Source organism: Equus asinus, chromosome 26, assembly GCF_041296235.1.
Source record: "Equus asinus isolate D_3611 breed Donkey chromosome 26, EquAss-T2T_v2, whole genome shotgun sequence".
Taxonomy (NCBI): domain Eukaryota; kingdom Metazoa; phylum Chordata; class Mammalia; order Perissodactyla; family Equidae; genus Equus; species Equus asinus.
Window position 1 is genome coordinate 32,616,943 of NC_091815.1, and position 19,150 is coordinate 32,636,092.

The 19,150-nt window shown below is 51.0% G+C and overlaps 1 protein-coding gene across 2 annotated transcripts in view; it reads right to left on the reverse strand.

Moving 5' to 3' along the window:
* The window catches only part of LIG1 (DNA ligase 1), a 48,903-nt gene that overhangs the window by 28,994 nt on the left and 759 nt on the right, over nucleotides 1-19,150 (reverse strand). For both annotated transcript variants that reach the window (XM_070498188.1, XM_044760240.2), the window contains exons 2-5: nucleotides 10,760-10,836; nucleotides 8,072-8,161; nucleotides 5,456-5,591; nucleotides 2,716-2,830 (exon numbers count right to left, since the gene is read on the reverse strand). In XM_070498188.1, the coding sequence (XP_070354289.1) occupies nucleotides 2,716-2,830; nucleotides 5,456-5,591; nucleotides 8,072-8,161; nucleotides 10,760-10,776 (358 nt within the window). In that variant the 5' untranslated portion in view covers nucleotides 10,777-10,836. The remainder of the gene's footprint in view (nucleotides 1-2,715; nucleotides 2,831-5,455; nucleotides 5,592-8,071; nucleotides 8,162-10,759; nucleotides 10,837-19,150) is intronic.

Consider the following 19,150-nt stretch of genomic DNA (forward strand, 5'->3'; position numbering starts at 1 on the left):
CCTGATCTCTCTCCACCAGACCTTCTAATTCTAACTCTTCCCAAGCCACATAACCAAGTTTATTCTCCAACAGTACTGAATCGCTGTCGTTCCCACACACCAAACTGTGTCACACCTCTGGGCCTCTGCACATGCTGTGTAGCGGCCCTTTGGGATATAGCTCAGATGTCACTTCCTCTAAGAAGGATTCCCTGACACACACCTCCAGAGCCAATCTTGGCGTCAGCCCCGAGCAGCCAGCACGCCCTGAGCCACTCGGGTATTTCATCGTGACCACCTCTCCTGCAGGACTGAGCCGTCCCTTCCAGTGCACAGCCCCCCATGGTTCCCCACGGCAAAACCTCAGCTCTTCATCTAGCCTGCACGGCCCTTTGGGAGGCAGCCCCCACTCTCCCCTCTAGCTCCTCTCTCACCATGCACTATCCTCAAACTCTCTCTACTCCTCAAATCACATTTTATCGTCCAGAAACACTGAAGTGCACGGGATTCCCCACACCTGCCAGGTTGCTCCCACCTCGAGGCCTTTGCACACGCTGTTCTCGGCTGCAACACCTCCCACCCGCCCTGTCTCAACACAGCCAACCCGGACCCATTCCCATGCCTCGGCTGCGACGGCACCTCCCCCGGGGTTGCTCAACTCTGAGCCCCCACAGCACCCTGTTACCTCTGGTATTTCTTACACCAGCACCAGCCAACGGAAACACAGGTTTCCCCCGCTATCCAAAAGCTCACTGTACACGGCTTCGCTTTTACCAAAGACCTACATTCACTAAAGGAAAGAAATCCAAGGACTTCTGCTTTTACAAAAAAAGCGAAAATAGTGTTCAGCGTCGGTTTTGCAGGGAGCCATTACAGAAGCTAAGCAGTCACCCACACTGTCGTATTTCAAGCCCTCCATCAGCCACTGACACGATGAACCTCAACCTTCCACATGGAGGGAGGCAGAGAAGAAGGCGAAGACGTTAGTGACCTGCCTGCCCTGATGGATTCAGACGATGATGAGATGTTAACAGACGACTCTCTGCCTCTCTCTCCTACACCCGTCTCCTGTACCTCCTGCCACCCCAACTTCCAACAACTCACTTTTTCTTACTTTCTTTTTCTTTTGGTGAGGAAGATTGGCCCTGAGCTAACATCTGTTGCCAATCTTTCTTTTTTTGCTGAGGAAGATTGTTGCTGAGCTAACATCTGTGCCCATCTTTCTCTATTTTATGTGGGATGCCACCACAGTGTGGCATGATGAGCAATGCTAGGTCCACACCTGGGATCCGAATCTGTGAACCCCAGGCCACTGAAGCAGAGCGCACAAACTTAACTGCCATACCACCGGGCTGGCCCCATCCAAAAACTCACTTAACTAACACCCCATCATCACCAGCACCCCTCAGCCTTCCCGTGTGCTCGCCGTCTTCCTGACTCTGCTGAGTGAAACTACAGGGCACACACATTATTTCTACTTTCTACGGGTCGTGTATTTATAACACCACTCCACTTTTACTATCCGTTAGCGCTCTCTGCGTCTACACTATCTAGGTTATTTGGTATGATTTGCTAGGTTATTTTTAGGGTTCCTAGGAACGCTCTATTTTCAGATAGTGGGGGAAACCTGTTTACGGTGAGCCACACATGTAATCTTAACCTTTCTAGTAGCTACACTGAGAAAAGGGAAAAAAGGAGTGAACTTAGTGTTAATACATAGTTTACTTGACCCAAAATATCCAAACTTGTCTGATGCCAACATGTTTTCATTATTAAAATAAATCATTAACATTCTTTTTTCCACACTAAGTCTTCAAAATCCAAGGCACTTCCAGCACATCTCAGTTGTGTGCTAAATGTTCATCAGAAGTCCTCGATCTGTGTTTAGATTTCATAGGATCTACCGCTGAAAGTCGATTCACATATCTAAGTTGTTCCAAATATACGAGGAGCATCAGCTTTCGAGTTTACATTTAACTACGATGATATAACATTAAAAATTCAGTTCCTGTCACATCTGCCATGTTTCAGGCGCTCGGCGGGCCCCATCACCCTGCGTTACGTGTGGGTCTCTCTGACCTGGCCCTCTCCTGCACAAACCCTTGCCAACTCCCCTGGGGACAGAGGTGCCGCTCCTCAGGCTGGCTTCCCCGACCTTCTCCAGTCTGATCACTTCTTGTCCCCAGCCCTTGGCTCTAAGCACCAGCACACCACGCCATCAGCAGCTCCGAAGGGCCTCCTCCGCTCTTCCTCTCCCCCTGCCTGGAGCTCCCTTCTCTCCTCATTCTCTGCTCGCCCTTCCCTGCCCTTCAGGGCTCAGATTCGTTAACCTCCCTTCTAGAAGTCTCCTTGACTACTGGCCCCTCTCCCATGCCCCCACAGAGAGCCAGGCTGCCTCCACGACTGTACACAACCACAGTTACAATAACCAACACGTACAGAGCCCTTACTATGGGCTGGGCCCCGTTCCAAGCACTTTACACGTATTCGCTTTGCATCCTTCCCACATCTCTGTGCCATAAGTACTGTAATTATCATCATCTCTGTTTGCAGAGGGAGACCAAAGCTCAGAGAAGGTAGATCATCTGCCCGAGGTTACACAGCCAGTGGATGGTGGAGCCACGCTCTTGATCACAGCGCTGAGATGCGAGCTGTCACAAGGATGGCCGAGTGATGCAGAAATCCAAGCATGGACACAGAAGGGCACTGGAAGGGCAGGGGCCTGTGGGTCCTCACCTGTGCGGCGCTTCGGGATCCCTGACAGGGAGACGCGTGCAGGAGAGGCGCTGCAGAGGGCAGGGGTGCTCTCGGGACTGGGAGGGGAGACTTTCGGAGAGTCCGGGGCAGGCTTCTGGAAGGGGGAAGAGAGAGAAATCATGGAGGGAGGGGAGGACGGAGGGAGCAGTCAGCTATCCCCTTTCCCTCACAGCTGGGAATAAGGAGAGACTCCCCCAGCGCGGGCCTCATCCTCTCCCACCTGAGCCATCCCCCCACATCCGGAGTAGTTTCATGGTCCCAGAGTCTCCCCATTACAGACACCAATAACAACTCTCTTTTTTCTAAAGTAACGGAATCTTTGATTTTTCGCTAGGCAGATCATGGCCCAACTAGAGAGGGCACTTCCCAGCCTCCCTTGCAGCTGGCGTGGCCGTGAGCCTCAGTTCCCCACGAGGCCACGTAAGGGGAAACGACGCCCGCTTCCCTCGGTTACTAACACTCACTTAAAGGCAAGTGGAGTCCCTCCTCTTCCCACTGGCATCTGGGACAAGGGCATCCAGGAATAGCGAGGAACAGTCTAGAAGCACCTGGCTCTCTGACGCTGAGACGACCACACTAATCCTGGACTGTTTTGCTTATCAGAGAGAAATAAATTCCCACCTCGCTTAAGCCACTGTTATTTGTGTCTTGGTTCCAAGCGCTAACTCACCTTCTTACAGGCCCTGTGCCGGTCATTAAGCCATTGCCCCTTGGCTCCAAGCCCACCCTGCCCACGGTCTCTTGTGACGCCAGGACCCTGCAGACCCCTTTCCCGCTCCGGCAGCCAGCTGTGTCAGGCAGCGCCAACACGGGGCGCTGGAGGGCCTGCGCGAGCTGGAACCAATTGACGGTATTTCCAGTACTCGCAGGGTGCTAGGTGGTGCGCCATCAGAGACCCCAGCACCACCAGCACCCTCAGCCCAGCACCTGCTCCTCAAAGACCTGAGTCCTATGTACTTCCAAGCTCAGAGACCCCAGCACCCACCAGCCAGCATCTCACCACGGTCTGAATTTCAGCTCCACAGCCCTGGGGTGGAGAGCTCTCTCTTGATCCCTTCAGTTACCTAGTTACGAGCTGCAGGCCCAGCTGACAGCTCCATATAAATCCCCTCTGTTCAGATCGCTTGCGTGGTTTCCATCTCCTGCGTGAACCCTGATGGGTACAGGCCCCAGAGGGATGTTCCGAAGGCTGCTCAGGACCCAAAGCTACCTCTGTCCCCCTCCTGTCAAACCCTCCCATGGCTCCCTAGCAGCCTCTAGGCGGAGTCCCAGCTCCTGAAGCCACCTCTGTCCTAGTCCCCGGCCCCCGGGACTACGTTCGTGACACAGCAAAGGGCAATTACAGCTGCAGGGGAATTAAGGTCATTCATCAGCCACCCTTCAGACAGGTGGTTAGCCTGGCTCACCCACGTGGGCCCAGGGCGCTCACAGGGCCCTTAGAAGTGGAAGAGGGAGGCAGAGAGAGAGAAGGGCACAGCAGTGCCTCTCTGAAAGTGGAGAAAAGGTGGTGTCTGGAGGCTGGAAAAGGCAGGGAAATGGATTCTCCCCTGGAGCCTCCAGAAGGAACGCAGCCCACACTCTGATTTGGCCCCGGGAGACGCATGCCAGACTTCTGGTCTGCAGAACTGTAAGATAAGGAACTTCTGCTGTTTCAAGCCCCGAAGTTTGTGGCGAATCGTTAAGGCAGCAAGTGGGAAACTAACACAAGCAGTGAGGGGGGGTCTCTCTGAGGTGGCTTTTGGGCAAAGCCCTGAAGCAAGTGAGGGACCGGGCCATAAGCACGCTCCGGGCAAAGAGGCTGAGGCAGGTGAAAGAGCAAGAGGCCCACTTGGTGTGTGTGAGACACGGGGGCAGGGGCAGCCAGGGAGGAGGCGCAGGTGAGGAGGAAGGGGCGGCTCTCGAGGGGCCTCGTGGGTCCCAGTACGGACCGGCTTTGGCCTGAGCTGTAACGCAGCGGGGGAGACAGGATCTGACTTCACCCCTGATAGACTGAGCGGCTGCCCTGTGGATGTTCTCCACAGAGCAATGGACAGGCACCAAATGACTCAAATAAAAAGAAGTGAACCTGTATGCTTGAAGAAGATGAAAGGCCCTCTGACAACAGGAGAGGCTGGAAGTTTGCTATGGTGGTTTTTTTGTTTGTTTGTTTTTTGGTGAGGAAGATTGGCCCTGAGATAACATTTACTGCCAATCTTCCTCTTTGCGCTTGAGGAAGATTGTTGCTGAGCTAACGTCTGTGCCAATCTTCCTCTATTTTGTATGTGGGGTGCTGCCACAGCATGGCCTGATGAATGGTGTGTAGATCCATGCCCAGGATCTGAACCCACAAACTCCAGGCTGCCAAAGCGGAGAACGCAAACCCAACCACGACGCCACTGGGCAGCCCCGGTGCTGGAAGTACTTTTGAGCCCTTCCTTCCCGTCAGGCGTTATTCTCAGATCTGTGTGTGAACTGACCCCTTCATCGCCACAGCCACCCTGTGAGGCAGGTGCTGCTGGGAGCTGCATGTGACGGGAGGCAGCTGAGGCCCAGGGGCCTGCCCCAGACCTGCTGGGACCACACAGATCAGGCCATGCACTGGCCCAGGGCACAGCCCCGACCTCCGCCGCCTCCTGGGGCACATGTCCAGCGTTCTCCTGAGCAGCCGCTGCATCAGTTCCAGAGGTTAACGGGAAGATGCTTTCTTTGGGTAAAAATGCGCAGGCTGACAGGGACCTACCTGGTCTTTGGGGGACGTGAGGGCCTCGTCCTCCTCCTCCCCTTCGCTGCCCAGGACCCGGGCTGCCTTCCTCCCTGGCCTCTTCACTGGAGAGTCGCCCTCGGGCACCACTCCATTCCGCTCCTTCAGCGCCACCCTGGAAGGTGGGGAAATGGGGGTGTTCCAGCAGGCAGTAGGGACACTGCCCCCAACACTGCAGCTTCTTCCTTGTTTCATTCTCTTCCTTTCCTTTGAAGCAGTCAGTGAACATGTTCTAAGGTCCTCCTTGGCATATACTCTTAATCATCCATCCATCCATCACACATCTCTGGAGGCCTCCAATGTGCCCACATGCAAAGGGCAATGCTGAGAAACAAGTGGAAGCCCCACGTAGGGCAGAAGCTGGACTCCGATATCCATTTGAAGATCCTCTTTCTTTTAGTCCTACAAGCCCCTGAGTTTTAACTAGGTACAAGGCCCTCGGCTGGGGACTTCCCAGCCTCCCCTGCAGTGAGCAGTGGTCACATGACCAATAGACTGCGAGCGGCCAGGACTGACACATGCAACTTGCTTTGGGTTGATGCCCTCATGCTGTCTTACCCGTCACTCAGACTTGCTGCCCCACTCTGATGACGCAGGGGAGGGCACGGCAGGGCCTGGGTGGGAAGCGGGGTGGGGAGCCCGGGTCTCAGGACACCCCAGCGGTACCAAGCCTCCGACCTGCCCGACGCTGGCTCGACAGCTCAGAATCCCATGAGAAAGAGGCAGCTCCTAGTTAACTACGTCACTGTGACTTCGGTTGCTGCTAAGGCAGCCCTACGCCTCCCCTGACGTGGCTCTGAGGAGGAGCCCCCAGTCTCAGAGGACCAGAGACCGTCAAAGCACAGCGCAGCGTGCGTGCCGATGGAGGTCGCTGAAGATGCTGAGAGCATGGCTGAGTCCACGGGTTTCTGCCCTCAGAGGGCAGCGTCGGGACAGAGAGACCAACAGGTATAGGAACAACGCCCTCATCAGGTCAGGGAGGCGCATCCCTGTGACCCAACATCGGTACAAAGAAGAAAACGGGTCTATACGAAGCATGGGGGCTCTAAGACTTTTCTTGTGGGAAGAACGCAGCAGGCTGTCGGCTCTGGGAGAGGAGTTGCTGTTGATTCTGTTCACTGCAAAACCCCCAGGCCTACAACGGTGCCCGGTACAGAGGATGCTCACCAGACAGCTGCTGAATAAATGAATATGTACACACGACTCAATGAACGGAAAAAATATGTTTGCCTCTGTATATATGCAACTGGCATATATAACAATCCTGGTTTTGTTATTTAAAAGTAAAGGTGGGTGATATTGAGTATATGTTATATGTCAGGCATAGGCCAGCTACTTCAGATAGAATAGAGTCCAAAATGAAGAGGACCTGCTATCTAATACATAAGGATGGGAAACACGTATTCATTCAACCAACATTCATTGAGCACCAATTCTGTGTCAATAACCGGGTTAGTTGCACGTATGTTTATATACACAGGAGAAAACGTGTGGAAGAATATACTTCAAACTGGTAAAAGTAGTTGCTCTGGGGAGTGAATACTGGAAGGACTTCACATTTTTATTTTACCTACTATTCTGAGTTAACGTATTAACAATTAGCACGTACAATTATACAGAGGGGTATCTATGCTAGAAAAAAATATCTGCACACGTGTCTAAGGAGACACATGTTTGGACAATTTATTGCAGCATAGATTGCTTCGGCCACAACTTGGAGGCAACCTAAATATCCATCATAGGGAAATGTTAAATAATTTCTCCAATATGTATCTAAAATGGAACCCAAGGCAGAAGGTAAAAGGGATCAGATAGTCTTGTGACTGTGAATGGAAAAAATCTCTAATAATGGCGCTGAAGAAAGCAAGCTGAGGAATGAGAGACACGGCATGGTCTGTATTTTTAAAAAAATTAAAATATATCACAGAAAATAAAACTACACACGCATGTACACATAGCAATGTACACACAAAAGGGGCAGACGTGCAAATCAAGAGTGTTGAAGGAAATCTCGACTTGATTCTTAGCACAGAGTGAGCGCCTTTTATGCTCCAGGCACTGTCCCCCAGGTCGTGTATGTGTCAATTCATGGAACCCACACAGAAACCTGATACAGACTATGACACCCTGTTATATATGAGGAAACTGGGGCACAGAAAGTGAAGTTAGTTGCCCAGGGTCCCAAATGGGGGATGTGAACTAAATCCAGGTCAAGTCCAGGCTCTGGCAAGCTGACTAATCCAGAGTGATCATGTGACCCAAGCAGGGTCTTCCTGGGAACTTGTGATGTGGATGCCGGAGGAGAGAACAATGCTTACTTTGACTTAGATGAGCCGGCATCAAGATGCGGCCCGTGGCCAGCTTCTCTGTCTCCTGAAGAAAGTCTGCTCCAGAATGAAGCCAAGACATGTCAAACTCTGAGGCCCTGGATCCAGCTATGCCTGAAGCTGGACTACCTTTGGACTTCCCAGTTACTGGAGTCAAAATTTCCCTTTGGGGCCCCGAGACATTCTGAGCTAGGTTTGTAACACCTGGGCCGCCAAGGGAGTCCTGTAATGAAGGAACAAATTCACCACATCCTAGCCCATCACGTACTTTGGAGGGGGTTCCGTCTCTCTGATGCCGTTGGACGCTTCCTTCTCTGGCTTCTTTGCTTTGCCCTCTTTCTTGGGGTGGAAAAATGACCTGGAGGAGCAGAGGAGGGGGGAAAAAAGGAATGACGACAGCACCAATAACCCCTCTGCTCCATGCTGTATGCTACAGCTCCGACGCCCATTCCCATCCCAGCGTGAAACAGAGGATTTGAAACAACCCCCTTGGCCGATAAGGAAACTAAGGCTCAGACAGAGGAGGCAACACTCTGCTTATTTTTCTGCCAGGACTCACCTGAGAGAGATGACACATCCCAACTTTCATTCAGCAAGTATTAACTAAGCCCTTACTACGTGCCAGGGCCTGCTGTGGGTCTAGGGACTCGGCAGAGACGAGACACACAAAGTCCCCCACGAGGGGCCGACACTCTGGTGGAGGAGCCAAATACTACAGAGCTGGATATAAAACGTCAGGAGGCAGTAAGTGCTCTGAGAAAGATAAAGAACGCAAGGTGCCCTCGCTCCACTTGAGACTGGCTAGATCCGTGGCTGGCTTCCAGGGAACTGAGGACTGAGCGGGAAAAATGGGAATCTGAGGGTGCGCAGGCCTGGCCACACCCCTGACCAAGTGAGCGATGTCAGCATCGCCTGTGCCGTTCTGGGCCGTCACCCCGATACAAGGCAGCGAGAGGCTCCATCACCTCGTTCCCGCCACCCCACTCCCACCGTGAGAACAACATCAGACACAATGAACCAGGGGATGGTCTCCAGGATCCCAGGCCAGTACTCCTCAAGACTGTCAAGGGCATAAAAAAAAGCAGAGAACGTCTGAGAAACTGTCACCCAGAGGAGACACAACTACAGGCGACATGTATCCTGGACTGGATCCTGACACAGAAGAGGACATTAACAGGTAAACTGGTGAAATCTGAACCAAGCATGAAGTCTAGTTAATAGCGACGTGCCAGCGTTGGTTCCTTACTGTGACAAAGGGACCACAGGAATGTGAGAGGTGGACCACGGAAACCGGGTGAGGGGGATCCAGGGACTCTCTGTACTAACTTTACAATTTTTTCGTACTTCTAAAATTATTCCAGGGGCCAGCCCAGTGGCGCAACGGTTAAGTTCACATGTTCCGCTTTGGCAGCCTGGGGTTCGCCGGTTCGGATCCCGGGTGTGGACATGGCACCACTTGGCAAGCCACGCTGTGGGAGGCGTCCGACATATAAAGTAGAGGAAGATGGGCATGGATGTTAGCTCAGGGCCAGTCTTCCTCAGCAAAAAAAAAGGAGGACTGGCAGCAGATGTTAGCTCAGGGCTGATCTTCCTCAAAAGAAAAAATAATTCCAAAATAAAAAGTTTCCTTAATATTTAAAAGATAAAAAAATAAAGCAAAGCAAGGGACAGAGCTATCAAAAGTGCTACCAGCCCAGATTTCTCATCACAGGAGGAAAACACAGCCTGGGATCCCTGAGCCACCATCTCCCAGGTCTCCGTGGTGGATGTCCCTGTCTGGGTCAGTCTAGAATCCGCTCCCTCCTTGGGAACAGCCCTCCACTTTCCTCCTGGGATGTCCCTTCCTCCAAATTCCCTCCGTACTTGTGACAAGGGTGGGCACGTGCCCCAGGCCTGGCCAATCAGAGCACTGCAGGCCTGTGGCTCCAGTGGCTGCTTCAGGGACAGGCATGTGGCCCAAGCTGGGCCCATGAAACTTGACCCTAGATATTGTTGGGACGGCTCAGAGAGAGGCACCCTCTTCCACTGGGATTGCTAACTCCAGGGGCCACAAGCCCAAGGGAGAGAGCCTGTCAGAGTGCCTGAGATGGAGACAGACTCCCAGTGACAAAGTTTTGACAAGTGGATCCAACCAAGCCTGAGGCCATTAACTCCAGAAGGTTTCAACTATGCAAGCCAAGTCATTCTCCCTCCTTTTTCCTGAAGCCTTGGTGGAGGGTTTCTCAAGCTAGGCACTGCTGATTCGTAGGCCAGATGGTTCTTTGTCGTGGGGGGCTGTCCTGTGCTCTCTCTCGGATGCTTAGCAGCATGCCTGGCCTTTTACCCACTGGATGCTAACAGCAGGCCCCTCCTCCCCCTAGTTGTGACAACCAAAAACGTCTCCAGACACAGCCGGAAGTTCCCTGGGGGCCAAAACAGCTGCTGATTGAGAACCACTGGGTTAGGGTTCTGAACTTGCAACTAAAACGTTTTGGTTAATACACCACCCATCTTCCACATCCCACTCCCCATTCTCTGCACTGCTCAACCCCTGGAAGTTCCAACTTGAAGCCTAATTTGAGTTCTTCTAAGAAAAGGCACAGGGGGGCCAGCCCCGTGGCTGAGAGGCTAAGTTCGCCTGCTCTGCTTCGGCAGCCCCGGGTTTGCCAGTTCAGATCCTGGGCAGAGATCTACAAACTGCTCATCAAGCCACGCTGCGGTGGCGTCCCACATAGAAGAAGTGGAATGACCCACAACTAGGATATACAGCTATCTACTGGGGCTTTGGGGAGGGTTAAAAAAAAAAAGGAGGAAGATTGGCAACAGATGTTAGTGCAGGGCCAATCTTCCTCACCAAAAAACAAAAACAAACACAAAAAAGCATATCTTAAAACATTAGGGGAAAAAAAAGAGAAAAGGCACAGACGTGGAGAGAAGCAGAACGTGGAGAGTGTCAGACGGCAGGGCGGGGTCTTACATGATACTTCGCTGCATGATGGCGTCAGAATTCTCCCCTCCCCTCTCCTCCGCCTCCTCCTCTCCCGTCAGCTGCCCCTGGAACAGACATGCAAATACTCGGTGAGGATACTGGCTGTGCAGAGACCAAAACACAGACACCTCCTTCTGTCAGAAAGAAAAAGCCCCACAAAGTCAGAAACATGAGTTTCCCCGTCAAGAAGAAACTCTCGTTTTGATGGACCAAAGTGATTTGTTCGTGAGATTTAATTCTGAAGGAAGAGTCCCAACTCAGACAGCAAGAAGCCTCCTTCCCATATGGAGCCTGCTTTTCATCTAACACGAAGGACACACTGAAGACCTGACGGTTTGTTTCCATTTTGTTTGGGGTTTTTTGGGAAGTTTTAAGGTTAGTGAAAAACTGTTTTGAGGTGATTATGTAATATCCTAAAACGACGGTGAAACACGGCAGTTGGTTAACTCATACCCACTGGTCTGCATAAACCAGCTGCTGAGCGGTTCCTAAGGTATACTGTCAAGCGAGCAAGCGCACCATCTCACCAGGCCACGCTCTGCATGATTCCACTTACGTAACATTCTCCGAATGACAAAGCTCGAGAGGGAGACGAGATTAGAGGTGGCGGGGGTGAGGGACAAAAGGGAGGGGGGGCGACTAGAAAGGGGCAGCCCAGGGAGCTCCTTGGTGCAGACGTAAGGTTCCCATATCCCAATGGTGATGGTGGTTACACAGACCTTAACACGGGATCAAATACACACACACACACACACGCGCGTGCGCACACAGGCGCACCCACCTAAACACTGAAGGAGCTTTGCGGTCCAGCTAACAGTATTGTCTGATGCTAGTTTCCTGGTTTTGATCTTGGACCACCGTTACATGAAGATGTCACCACTGGGGAAAGATGGTGCAGGGTTCACAGAATTCTACGGACTATTTTTACAACTTCCTGTCAGTCTATAATTATTCCAGAATAAAAAGTTAAAAACAGGGGGCCGGCCCCATAGCCGAGTGGTTAAGTTCGCGTGCTCCACTTTGGAGGCCCAGGGTTCACAGGTTCAGATCCTGGGCGCGGACCTAGCACGGCTCACCAGGCCACGCTGAGGTGGCGTCCCACACAGCAGAGCCAGAAGGGCCTACAACTAGAGTATACGACTACGTACTGGGGGGCCTTGAGGAGAAGAGGAAGGAAAAAAAGAAGATTGGCAACAGATGGTAGCTCAGATGCCAATGTTAAAAGCACAAAAAGTTAAAAAAATACATTAAGATGCTCTATGTACTGATACGGAAAGAACTTCTGGGCATATGAGGTAAAATTTTAAATAATAACCAAGAATAAAGGAGGCAGAATGGTGTGTATAACATGCTACCGATTTTCTAAGACGGGAAATAAGAACATACGTACTCAGCAGTATTGCTCCTATTTGCAAAAGGCAGCTCTAGGAGGAGAATCAAGAAACCAGCAAAAGGGGCTGGGGGCAGACGAGGCGGCGGGGCGTGAGCCAGACCCGTCATGGTACACCTCCATCCTGACTTTACTTTGAACCATGCATATTTATTACCTGTTAAATTTTCTAAAAAATAATAAATCTAGGCTCCACATAACTTTTCCGATTTTACTTCCCAGCCCCTCCCTTCCTCCAGGCTCTTCCCTCCGGGGAATGCCCTGGGCACCCCCACAGCCAGTCCCCTTCCGCCTGCTCTGAGCGCTGGACACACGGACTATGCCAGCCTGTGCTCTTGTGACTGTGTTCTGAGTGTCTCTTTCGAGCCAGATTCGGAGCTCCGGAGCGATGGGGCTGTGCCTGATTCACCTCCACCTCCTCCAAAAACTGTTTCCCCAACTTCAGACCTTCTTCACACTACCTTCACAATATCTGCCATATCTACGTAAGACTTGAATTTTTTTTTCGCTTAATATTTTTTCTGTAAAAGATTCAACTTTTTTATTAACTGGAGCACTTACTAGATGCCAGGTACTATTCCAAGTGCTTTAGATGAATTAATTCGCATATAACCTGTTAGAATTCATTATTGTACCGATTTTACAAATGAGGCCAGGGAGGCACAGAGAGGTCAAGTAATTGGCTTGAGGTCACAAAGCCTAATGAGTTGCAGTCAAGATCCAAAGCCAGATGTCTGGCTCCAGAGTGCGTGCCCTTAACTACTAACTATTCTGAGGGTATGGAAGGCAGGGGTCCTTCTGTATCGGGACTGAGGAAGATGGAGGTGGCCCCCAGCCCTTGGGGCTGTTCGCATAACAACTGTAACAACAGTAATGTCACTCCGCGCCTCCCAACAACCCGATGATGCATTTTCAATTTCTCACCCCAATTCACTGGTGAGGAAACTGAGGCACAGACAGGTGAAATCCCTTCCCTGAAGCACAGAGCTCCTAAGTGGCAGAGGGGGGATTCAAATCCAGATTCCAGGCACTCTGCACCCCCACAGACAGAAGAACAGCATCGCTCGTCCCAAGGAGGAGACAGCCACAAAAATTAATAAAAAGAACAAAACCGGATCATTAAATTCTAGTTCAAAAGCGTTGGGGGCTGAGGGCTGTGAGCCCAGACCCGCTGCTCTCCGTTTGCTCCAAGTGGTGGGCAGCCAAGTGCTGGAGACACCCCAGCACCACACTGAGCCTCTCTCCTTAAAGCAAACTGGAGGGGAACGCACAGGGACCGACTTTATTATGACAGTTAGCCACACACCACCCCAAATGCCCTTCGGTGATTCCGCTAATTTTGTTAGGTGTGAAATACATATCAGAAAGCGCCTTTATGGCTTAACAAAGCATGCCGAAATAAATAGGGACAAACGGTCACGATGTCTGTAAATGACTCAGAATCTTTCAACAAATGCCTGAAATTTGCTTTCAAATAATTCAGGGTTTTTTTGAGGGGGAAGGAAGGAGAATACAGACACATTTTGATAATTTCTGGGGATGGGTAATGGGGGAATAGGGTTCATTATGCTACTCTCTACTTCTCAGTATGTCTGAAACTTCTATACCAAATATGAAATGTTTTTTCAGAAAACCAGCTGAGGCAAACACAGCAAAACGTCAGCTGTAAAATCAAGGTGACGGCATATTATTATCCTAGTTGCTCAATTTTTCTGTAAGTTTGAAAATTTTCCTAAGTGTCAAAGAAGAAAAAGTAACCTAAAATTAGGAATAAAAACATAATTTCAGTATACAGCTCAACGCTCAGAATCCAGGAAAAGTAATAATGTAGTAGATGATCCAGCCCCTTTCCCCTTCGAAAACTTCAAGCATCGGGAAGAACCCCTCACTTTAGAAAGTTCTAGTCTATCCTGTAAAAGTGAATTAATTGTAAAAGTCGGGATCTCTTCTTCTCAACCAGTCAGGGAGCCCCTGGGTTCATCTCCACATGGGAAAGAACAGAGCATCCTCGCACAGGATTCACTGAACGCACGGCTCCCAAGACTTCTGGGTTTCTGGGGCCAAGCAGGAAAGGAAACCCAGCGTCTGCCTTGAAGAAGCTCAGGGGTCCCTTAGAAAATAAGGATGAAATAGGACTCAGTGCTCCAACAAACGACAGACACAGGGAGAGGGTAATAAGCAAGGGAGGAACAAATACACCAATTAACAAACCGGTCTAAAATGCAACCTCTGGATTTGAAGCTGGGGCTCAGCGCCCTGGCGTTAAGGCCCATTTACACACTGATGATACCCACATAGGTATCTCAATTTCAAACAGCCCATCCTCCAAACACCTCCCCTACTTCCTCTAGGAGCCCAACCCCAAAAGGTCCTCAGTCCTCCCTGGGTCTACATGCCCGTTGGTCACTCGTCCCTCTTTTCACTGTCCCTGTCCCCATCACATCCGCCCTTCCTTTCTTACTGTTCCGCTGCACCATTATCATCTATGCTTGCTCTCGTGCTCCTGCCTCCCCACTTCGTCTCTCATCCAGCAAAACCCAGTGCTGATCAAACCCAACTGTCCACCTACCCTGTGCCTGGACCCGCAGAGCTGAGGACCACTGGTCCCCGGGGCCCTTCGTGCTGCCAGACAAGCTGCTCCATTTCTCTACCCCATTCAAATCTCCTGGTCTCCCAGACCTTGTTTCAAGCTGCTTCTCAACTGCCAACATCTCCTCCACCCTCACGCTCGAGGAAGTGAGAGTGGTCAGGAGAAAGACAAGCTCCCCCACCGCTAGCCACACAACTGCGCCTGCGCCCATGTGCTGCCTTCCCACCGCCAGTTACTGCGGACCGCCCATTTGTGCTCCCATTTCAGGCCAGCCCCTTCGCCTGCACACCACACCTCCTGCCCCCTCACCTCCTCAAGCTCGATCCTCTAGCAAGCCTCTCCTTTCTCTCCTGTCTCAGCAACTTTTCTCTCTACTTGATCGTTCCCGTCAGTTTACAAATCTGCTGTAATTTCTCCCATCTTAAAAAAAAACAAACAACCCTTCCTGGACCCCAGACGCCCTGCACTTAGTGCCCCATTTCCCTGCTCCCCTCTTCAGAGAAGTCATAGAAAGAACTGTCACAAGGCACCATCTGTCACAAGGCACCATCTCCAGTCTCTCTCCTCCCATCCCCTCTTGAACCCTCCATTTCAAGTTTTCCCACATCACTCTGCTGACCCCCACTCATCAAGGCAATCGAGGACCTCCCCAGGTGCTAAATCCAAAAGTCGTTTCTTTCTTTCTTTTTTTTTTTTTTTTTTTTGCTGAGGAAGATTTGCCCTGAGCTAAAATCTGTTGCCAATCTTCCTCTTTTTGTTAGTGGGAGACCGCCACAGCATGGCCACTGAGAGACGAGTGCTGTAGGTCTGTGCCCGGGGACCTGAACCAGAGCTGCTGAAGTGGAACATACTGAACTTAACCACTAGGACACCAGGGCTGGCTCCAAAAGTCATTTCTTATTCCTCATCTTACTTGGCCCATCAGCAGCATTTGAAACATCTGACTCCTTGTTCCTTTGAAATACTTTTTTCATACCACACTCTCATGGTTTCCCTCCTACCTCAGTGTCCACTATTTCCTGGACTCCTTTGATGGTTCATCCATAGCAACTGTGGTGAGCAGAATAAGGGCCCCCAAAGATGTCTACATCCTAATCCTGGACCTGTGAAGATGTTACTTTACACAGCAGAAGGAACTTAGCACACGTGATTAAGGATTTTGAGATGGGGAGAGCATCCTGGATTACTCAGCTGGGTGCAATGTAGTCATTTATAAGTGATGAAAAGCAGTCCTTGCAAGGGGAAGGAGCAGGTCAGAGTCAGAGATATGAAGATGCTGGTTTGAAGGTGGAGGAAGGGGCTACGAGCCAAGGAATGCAAGTGGCCTCTAAAAGCTGGAAAAAGCAAGGCAATGATTCTCCCCAGAAGCCCCCACAAGGCACAAAGCCCTTCCAACACCCTGATTTCAGCCCTGTGAAACCAATTTTAGACTCCTGGCCTCCAGAACTGTCCAAGAATAAAATCTGTGCTGCTTTAAGCCACTCAGTTGGTGGCGATTTGTTACAGCAGCAACCAAAAACTAATACAGCCAGTCACCTTCCAGCTGTGCGGTGTCCAGGCCCCATCCTATGCCTCCTCTCTGTCCAGTTTACACCCACCCCCTTGGGGAGCTCATCCAGTGAGGGCTTTAACATACTCTGTGGTGATGACCCCACAATGTCTAACTTAGCTGTGACTTCCCCTCAAATTCAAGGACTCACGTTTCTAGTTTTCTATGCTGCTATCTCCATCTGAGTGTCTAACCAACATCTCAAACTCAGTGGGACCAAAACCAAACTCTTGGATGACGCACACACACACACACAGTTTTATTCCCCCTCTAATGTTCCCCATGTCAGCATTGGTAGCTTTTTTCACCCAATTGCCCAGGTGCTCGGAATCCTCTATACACCTACTTTTTAAGTATTAAAGAAACAAAACTGACAATATCAAGTGCTGGTGAGGACGTGGAGGAGCCGGAACTCTCATACATTTCTGGTGGGAATGCAAAACGGTACAGTCACTTTTGGAAAAGTCTGGCAGTTTCTCAAACGGTTAAGCATACACTGATCCTAAGACCCAGCCACCCCACTCCTAGGTATTTCCCCTACATGTGAAACCCTATGTCCACACAAAAACCTGTCAGCGAATGTTTACAGCAGCAGGTCTGTTCATAATCACCAAAAACTGCAAACCCACATGTCCTTCCCTGGGTGAATGGATACACAAGCTGCGGGACACCAAACAACGCTTTTCGTTGCTGAACAGTACTCCACTGTAGGATGTACTAAAATCTGTTTGCACTTATCAGCAGTAAGTAAGAATGATCCACTGATACTGGGCCAGGATGAAGAGGGAGCAATGGGTGCCAGGGGGAAGCGCTGACTACAAAAGGGAGCACAGGAATCATGTTTCCGGGTGATGGAGTTTTTCTGTATTTGGAGTGTGGTGATAGTTACAAAACTCATGTTTCAAAATTTACAGAACTATACACCCAAGAGTAAATTTTACTATATGGAAGATTTTTCTTAAATATTAAAAAAAAGAAACCTTGGAGTTACCACTGCTTCATCTCTTTCTCTCACACCCCAAACTCAGCTACTAATAACCCCCGTCGGCGCTCCCTTCAAAAGATAACCCACAGTCAACAACACCTCTCGCCACTCCACTGATGGGAGCTCGGGGCTGGCTGCTGGCAGCTTGGCCCGGTGTGCTATCCTTTCACTCTTTTTCTTCACAGCGTTTTGCACAATCTGACCTTACAAATTAGAATTCGTTTCACTCTCTAGATCAGTGCTCGTAACAGAACTTTCTGCATGATAGAAACGTTCTATCTCTGCATTGTCCAAAAAGGCAGCTCTGGCCATATGCTGTTCGGAGCATTTGAAATGCAGCTAGTGAGACTGCAGAGCTGGGTTTTTCATTTGTTTCGAATTAATTTAAATTTAAATAGCTAATTAACTTAAAATTAAATAGCACATGTGGCTGGTGGCTACTGCCTTAAGCAGCCAGGGCTAAAATGTTAAGTTTCACAAAGAAAGGGATTTTGTCTGTTTTGTTCAGTGATAGGGCCACAGGACCTAAAACAGTGCCTGGCACTGAATGCCCTGGCTTATACGCACACCTTTGATTACTAAAAATTGGGGTAACAAAACATCATTACTGAAGAAATGAGGGTTTATAAGCAGGATCTTTCAAAACCTGGAGGCCATGTGGACAAGGAGCAATGGAAAGGGCCGGGCCTGTAGCAGTGAACAGTTGGAGGATGACAGGCCAGAAGACCCAAGTCCGCATTTCTTCTAGTTACTAAAAGCTCGCATCCCCTGACCTGTCTGTTCTCCTGGGCACACCCCACCCCTGCGAAATATCTCACGGCTTTTCCCTAAACACGCTACTCTCCCTCATCCTCGGAGGCTTAAAACAGCTCAGCACCCTCCAAACACAACCGAGGAAGCTGAGACGGGAGAGGAAAAGAGCGTCACCCAGGGCCACGCGGGTGGTCAACGATGGATGCCAGAAAACAGAGCTGCCAGTTCTGAGAACCACTTGGGATTCCTGTATAAAATATAGCCCACTCCCAGACCTCCAGAACCGAGTCTCTGCGAATGGAGAGGGAAATCACAGGCCTAGCGAGTTCCCAGGGGGATCCTAAGATGAGATGAAACCTCCTCTGTGGCCCGACCCCTTCTTGCTGCCCAGCCCGCCCCTGCATCGCTATTTCCTTAGCTCCGCCCCCTCATCAGCCATACACAAAGCCAAACCTCACCGTATCCAGGAGGTTCCCTACCTTTCATGAGGTATTTGCCTAGACTTGGACGTGACCATTGACCTCTCCCTGGCCCCTACTCTATCCAGCCGGGCCCATCCCTTAAAGCCAACGTCTCCTTCTACCTTTGGCCTGGCCTGCCCACTATTAAACTCTTCCAGGCCCCACCCCTTCCAGGTGCCCCGTCTCCCCCAACCCTTCCGATTTCCGGATAGCCCCGCCCATCCACCGCCTTTCCCTGACCGCCCCTCATCCCTCTATGGCCACGCCCCTTCCAGGTGGCCCCGCTTCCCCAGCCCTTCCAATATCCGGATAGCCCCGCCCATCCACCGCCTTTCCCTGACCGCCCCTCATCCCTCTACGGCCCCGCCCCCCAGCCCTTCCAATATCCGGATAGCCCCGCCCATCCACAGCCTTTCCCTGACCGCCCTTCATCCCTCTATGGCCCCACCCCTTCCAGGTGGCCCCGCTTCCCCCAACCCCTCCAATATCCGGATAACCCCGCCCACCCACAGCCTTTCCCTGACCGCCCCTCATCCCTCCATGGCCACGCCCCTTCCAGGAGGCCCCGCCCCCCAGCCCTTCCAATTTCCGCATAACCCCGCCCATCCAAGCCTTTCCCTGACCGCCCCTCATGCCTCTATGGTCACGCCC